We start from the raw sequence: 6697 nt of genomic DNA on the forward strand, positions 1-6697 counted from the left end.
CTCCAGGTCATAAGCCGTGGGCCACAGGCGGGCTCAGCCCTCCCCCGGAACGGCAGCCCCTCTTCGCCTCTTAGCAGCTGAGCCCCCGGGAGTGACAAACGTGCCTGTTGAGTCCCGCCCCGCCCGGGGTGAACGGTGGGGTCGCCCCTCCCCGGGCTGCACTGGCTTCCCAGCATCTTCGTGCCGGTCCCCGGCCGAGAGGCTGGCGGCCGGCCGGCGGGGTTGTGTGCGGGCCGGGCCGCTCCAGGCTGCCGCTCACGGCCCCGCAGACTCGCGACCTCGGCAGACTCGGCAGGAGTCAGAGCCTCCGCGTTTTGCTTAAATCCATCACGCCCGCCACCCCGGCCTGGCCGCGTGTGCACGGCCCCATCTGCTTCTGCTCAGAAAGCCCCGCTGCTCCCGTGCGGCCCCCAGGCCATTTGGATGTGCGTCCGGTGGGTTCTGGGCTGCCGGGCTGGGGCGGGACGGCGCCCTGCAGGTTCCGGCCGCGCCTTGGCCGCGGGACACGCTCTCCCCGACGCTGTCGCTCCCCTCTTTCCCCCGTGAGCGACGGCTTTGCCCGCCCCCGCCCACTGCCCACGTAGAGGCGGCTGTGGACGTGGGCACGCAGCAGGCTCGGAGAGGAAGAGGCCCTCCCCGGGGTCCCCAGGCTGCTTGAGGAGGGGCGCCTCCGGAAAACACTCCGGGGCTCAGAAGACGGCTTGTGGCCCCGGGGATGGAGGGGACAGAGTGGAGACCCCCGAGGACGGGAGGCAGGGGGAACTGCTTTTGTAATTTGCAAACTTTAAGTGTGCGGAACGGTGGCGAGACGGGCCTGCCGCCACCCGGACCCCAGGACATCTTGCACAGTTGCTGCCCCTGGGTCGTCGCATCCCCAAAGCTGGCGACGCTTCCTGCCCCAGCACGACCTCATTAGCACGAGGGAGAACGTCGTGAGCAAACTTTGGAAGCAAGAGCAGGGTTTGTTCTGTGTTCCGGAACGGGCGGTGAGTCATGGCATTGGCCGCCCGCCCCCCGGCCCCGGGGACAGGGCAGGCCGTCAAGGCCCTGTGGTCTGGAGTCTGGACGAGGTGAGGCCTGGACCCGGGATGCAGGACGAGGTGGGAGGGGCAGCCAGAGGAGGGTCTTCAGCATGGCCGGCAGCAGGCGAAGGGCGGCGGGCAGCCCCTCTGGGTGGCCGGGACGTGCAGGAAGCTGTGGCGTCCAGGCAGATGGACGTGTGGGGACGCGGGGCCTGTGGCCGCTGGGTGGCCTGGGACGCTGGCACGGAGCAGGCCTGCCCGGGGGTGGCCCGTAGGGCTGGGCTCCACGTCGGTGGTCCCGGCCGGCCCGCCTGATGTGCCCGGGAGAGGTCAGGCTCTGCGGGGTGGGGCCTGGTCGGGGATACGGTGACGTGCCGCCCCGGGGCAGCTGGGGACACCTGTGGCCCTCAGGACTGGGAGACACCTGGTGAGGCCAAGGGCCTGGGGCCGTGGCGGCTCTGGAAGGGGCACCGGAGCGTCACCTCCGTCACCAGCGCGGCCTCCCCTCCCTCCCACGAGCGTTTCTGGCTCCGGCGACAGAAACACTGAAGGTTGGGGGGTCGTGGGGGGCCGTAAACTGCCCGCGTCTCCGCCCGGGCTTCACGCGGCGGAAGCTCCTGGTCTGGTGGGAAAGGGCTCTTGGGCCCCGAGCCATCGTGCCCGGCCCTGCAGGGCGTCGGGGCTGGCGGGGCTGTTGGAGTCCAGCCCGTCCTGGAGATCAGTGCCAGCAGATCGGGGTGGGGGACAGGGGGAACAGCGCCTGGAGGCCCAGGGGCTTAGTGGCTAGAGACAGGCTCTGGGTTCAAGGCTGGGCTCTCCCACTTCCCAGCTGTGTGGCTTTGAGTGAGTCACTTAACCTCTCTGTGCCTCTGTTCCCTTGCGTGTAAACCGAAGTGCTTTCCTCGTGGGCGGCGGCGAGGACTGAGAAGGTCCCCGGGCGGGTGCCGCACACAGTAGGTGCTGTGCTCTGATACCATCCAGCCGTCGTGGGAGGTGCTGACTTCTCCTGGGAAGGCCGTTCCCGAGGTTTGCCAAAGCAGGAGCTCCATCTGCGAGCTCTCTCCTCCGAGGCGCAAAGCCTGTTGTTACAAGGACCTGACGGCCACCAGGGTCCCCAGAGAGTCGCGTGCCCCGTCAAGCTCAGAGATCAAGGAAGGCAGGAGCTTGGTTTTGCCATCTGCCTGCAGCTGTACTCTGAGCCCCGGACGGCCCGAGGGGTGTGTGTGTGATGCCTTCCGTGGCTGCTTCTAGGACAGCACCTTCCAGGGGTCATCCCGCGGGTGGGGAGATGGGAAAGAGGCTCACACACCAGCACGCCCCAGGAGTCGAGTGTGCAGCAGGGTCGTGGGTGTGCACAGAGGAGCCCGGAGCCATCTGTGGGGGTGCTGCGTCGGGAGCCAGCGGCTGCAGGGTCCCCAACGTGTCCTGGAGCAGCACAGCCCCCTCGCCATCCCAGGGCGTCTGGTTAAAGCAGAGACTCTGACTCGGCGGGTCTGGGGCAGGTCCTGAGAGCCTGCATTTCGAACAGGCTCCCAAGCTGCCAGTCTGCGGACCACTCTGGGTTTGAGGAACAGGTTTAGAGGCAGCGAGGAGGCCAGCCTGTGAGGGAAGGCAGCTGGAGAGGAGCAGCACCGCGTCCCCAAGCCCTCCTGGCGTCAGGTCCCTCCAGACGGGCAGCGTCCCCGATGGAGAGCATCGTGGCCCCGGTGGCCTCAGGCCCTAGTGACTGCACAGCAGCGAGGGCCCCGGGCCCGGCTCAGCCCCGCTCACACCTGGATGCCGTGCAGTTCAGGAGTGGGTGCTGTCCTGGTGGAAAGGTTCAGACCACGCTCGCGACCTTCTTCCACGAAAGACAGTCCCACCAAAGCGCGATGCCCTGCCCTGGCCAGGTCGTGTCCCTGCTGTGGCCCAGCTCGCTCCAGGAGGCTGGTGATGGCCAAGAGATGGGCCTCTCCCAGCTCCGGACACCTGACCAGGAGGTGAGCCGGGGCCTGGGCCACAGCGAGGTGAGCACTCTTGGTGGCCTGAGCTGGTGATCTCCGTCCCGAGCCGGGGGCCCCGCGGGCCGTGTCACGCCAGTCCATTCAGACGGGGCCTCTTTTTCTGGATTAACTGTGAGGGAGCACAGTTAGGCAAAGCACTTTCCTCAGGGCAGTGCCTGCCTTGGAGGATAAGAGGATTAGCTGCACCTTCGGGCTCCGGCACCAATATTGTGACATTGGCTGGTGGAGCTTCACTAGCCTTCTGGCACATTCTCCGAGGCAGTGCTGGGCGCTGGGCCCATGCCCCTTCTCTCTGGGCAGGGGGCTCACAAGGAGACCCCCGGGCAAATCCCGGCCCTGCCTTTGCATCGCGGCAGGTTACCTTCCCTCTCTGAACTGTTTTCACCTGGAAAGTGGTTGTAGAAATATTGATCTGCCTTCTCCCCCGCCACGCAGCCCAGGTCTGGGGCTGACCTTTCAAGCCCAGCGAGTGGGTGGCCTCCTGACAGATGCCACCACTGTCTGCTCTCTGGAGCTGGGGACCAGGCGCCACACCCCACTGCTACCGCCCCCTGGGGGTCCCAGGGCCGACAGGGGGCAGACGTTTCGTCTTCACCCACCCGGCTCAGCGGGTGACGGGGAGGCTACAGGGGAGCTCCACACTGCTTCCTGCTTCCCAGATGAAATTGGTCTGGGACAGAGGGGCTCAGGCCCGCCCCCACCCCCAGCCCTCCCGCCCTCCCTCCCTCCCTCCCTGCCCTGGACTCCTCCCGCTTCCTTCCCGCTTCCTTCCTGTGTCTCGTTACTCCTCCCCCTTTCCTTCCTGTGTCTTGTGACTCCTCCCCGCTTCCTTCCTGTGTCTCCTCCCCCTTTCCTTCCTGTGTCTCGTGACTCCTCCCCCTTCCTTCCTGTGTCCCAGGCCCGCCCCCACCCCCAGCCCTCCCGCCCTCCCTCCCTCCCTGCCCTGGACTCCTCCCGCTTCCTTCCCGCTTCCTTCCTGTGTCTCGTGACTCCTCCCCCTTTCCTTCCTGTGTCTTGTGACTCCTCCCCGCTTCCTTCCTGTGTCTCCTCCCCCTTTCCTTCCTGTGTCTCGTGACTCCTCCCCCTTCCTTCCTGTGTCTCGTGACTCCTCCCCCCTTCCTTCCTGTGTCTCTGTCGGGGCTCAGGAAGGGGTCTCTGTGCCCCAGGCCTTGGCTCCTCGCTCCCTCTGTCGGCTCCACGTCCTGCCCCCACCTGGGCCTCGGGCTGTGCACTGTGGGAGGTGCCCCCCGAGGGTCCCCTGCCATTGCCGGGTCAGTCTTCCCAGCCCACCCTCCTGGGGTCGCACAGCACGGGGTGGGTGGGCACAGGTGCCCGGACCGCTGAAGGCTCGCTTCCCTCAGCGCAGCAGACGCACGTGCACACAGAATCCTGGGAGCAGCTCTGCTGACAGCAGTAGAGCCCGTGACGCAGGGCCCGCAGCTGGGGTGCGTGAGCCAGCCACGGGCCAGCCACGCCCAGCTCCCTGGACGGTCTGGTGGCCACACACGCTGGAGAAGGCTGGACGGGCAGAAACCAGGTCAGGGGCCGTGGGGCGGGGGCTCGGGGGCGCGGGGAGCTTTCCAGGGCGACGGGAAGTGTCCTCTGTCTCAAAGAATTTTACTTTTACCTCTACAGCTGACCGAAAATAGTCTCCCCTTCTAAAATAAACTACTCTTAGCTCAGAAAAAAAAAGAAAAAACGCCGTCTGGCCGCAGGTGCGGATGCTGTGCCGACACTGGCAGCGGCGCTGGTCTTGGTGGCGTGTCCCGCCCCCCCCGCCTGCGATGCCAGAGGGGGCCCAGCTGCCTATCGAACCCGCGTATCTAGACAGCTCCCCAGCCGAGCGCCAGCACGGCCCGAATTCCTTTCCGAGGCTGAAGTCCATGTAGATATTGACCAAATAAGGCAGAGCGGGTTTGCGCTGTATTTGGTTAATAGTTGAAGAACCGCTCGCTCCGCGGCTATTTTCCCAGTGGCTTCCTACAGGTGGGCCTTGTTTCATGTAAAATTTAAAAAGACCCTAAAGAGCTGTGCGTAACTCAAACATTGTAAGTGTAGGGGGAAAACCAGCACACTTAGAAGAATCCCCGAGCGAGCGGATCTTTCAATAAAGAATCACCTCTCCCTGCCCCATTAGTGTATTTATTACGTAAAACTGAAAAACAGGTATTTGGTCTGCTTAAGCAAGGACTGTGTCGCTGGGTCCACGGCTGCCCCCTGCCCCAGCCTGGGGCTCTCGGGCCACGTGGCTGCTGCATGGCCTATTGAAGGGGTGATGGACTTTCTTGTGGGGGGCTGGGTGGCTTCCCTGCTTCCTCCAGATGTGCATGGGTGGGGTCCCTCCGGCGTCCTCCTGCACGGCCCCGTCGCAGGCACAGGGAAAGCAGCTCAGACAGGATGGGCTGCCCGGGGGTGGGGCCGGTGGGGAGCGGCCCTCACAGCCGAGCCGTCCCCCCTGAGGGATTTGCTGGCTGAGAGCTCCCAGGCCCCTTTCCCGGACTCCCTGCGGTGGCAGGTTGGACCCCAAGACGAGGTCCCACCCGAGTCACAGCTGTGACCGTCTTCTGAGTCAACAAAGGCGCCCAGAGGCCGGGTGGCGGGGGGGACCCTTGCCAGCCCCGCCACGTCCTGAGTGCCTGGCCCGAGGCCCTGCTGCAGAGCCAGGATCTGGACCAGCCGTCTGTCCCCCGCCCCCCGGTCCAGGGCTGGCCTGTCCGAGGCTGGCGGGTTCCACGGGGGCAGAGCCTCCGGGTCCCTTTCTTTCCCCCAGAGGCAGGCATCACAGCAGTGATCCTTTGGGGGCCAGCGCAGGGGGGCGGTTGTGTCCTGCCCTGGTGAGGTGACCTTGGTCACCCTGGGCAGAAGGGGCCTGGGGGCCTGCCCGGATGGGATCTGCCCTCCTGGGGGTGTCAGCGGGGGGCGAGGAGACGCAGGGGACGCAGGGCCCAGGAGCAGGAGGGGGTCTTGTGACTCGGTCTCGTGGGTGAAGGGAGGCCGAGGAGGTGGCAGGGGATGCCGCAGGCCGCGCCGGAGTGCTGGGGGCCTGGCGGGCATTTGTGCAGGTGGAGGGCAGCTGGCGTGGGTGCTGGGGGCTGCTCCTCGCCCCCCGGGGAGAGCGACAACAGCCCACCCTCCAGCCATCAGCCGGAACCCGACCGTTCATCACGTCTCCGTGTCTACGAATTGTGCTTTCCACGGTGTATCTAAGAAATCACTGCGTAACTCGAGGTCATACAGATTTTCTAGTTTGTTTTCCTCTAAAAATTTTGTAGCTTCAGGTTTTATGTTTAGATTTATAACCCACTTGTGTTAATTTTTGCGCGTGGTCTGAGTTCTGGGTTCTGCGCCCAACACCCAGTGCCATTGTCCCCTGCCCCCTGAATTAATGACCTTTATACTTTGTCACAGATCGGTCAACCCTACACACGTGGGTCTATTTCTGGACTCCCTGTTCTGTTCCGATAGTCTGTCCACTTGGGCACCAGCACCCCAGTCCTGGTCACAGCGGCTTTACGATATGGTTCAAAATCTGTCGACTTGGCCTCCTTTTGTCCGTTTTCCGTTGTTTTGCCTATTCTAAGTCCTTTGCATTTTCATGAGAATTTTATTATTTTTTTTGTTTTTGTTTTTTTGTTTTTTTGTGGTACGCGGGCCTCTCACTGTTGTGGCCTC

General features: G+C 64.4%; 1 protein-coding gene across 1 annotated transcript in view; it reads left to right on the forward strand.

Annotated features, from left to right (window-relative positions):
• The first annotated feature begins 2893 nt into the window (after positions 1–2893).
• PEMT (phosphatidylethanolamine N-methyltransferase) overlaps positions 2894–6697 on the forward strand; it is a 24811-nt gene continuing 21007 nt past the window's right edge. Inside the window, exons 1-3 of the mRNA XM_028498069.1 lie at positions 2894–3028; positions 4171–4265; positions 4484–4562. Of these exons, the coding sequence (XP_028353870.1) occupies positions 2894–3028; positions 4171–4265; positions 4484–4562 (309 nt within the window). The remainder of the gene's footprint in view (positions 3029–4170; positions 4266–4483; positions 4563–6697) is intronic.

This window comes from Physeter macrocephalus, chromosome 14 (assembly GCF_002837175.3).
Source record: "Physeter macrocephalus isolate SW-GA chromosome 14, ASM283717v5, whole genome shotgun sequence".
In the NCBI taxonomy this organism is placed as follows: Eukaryota; Metazoa; Chordata; class Mammalia; order Artiodactyla; family Physeteridae; genus Physeter; species Physeter macrocephalus.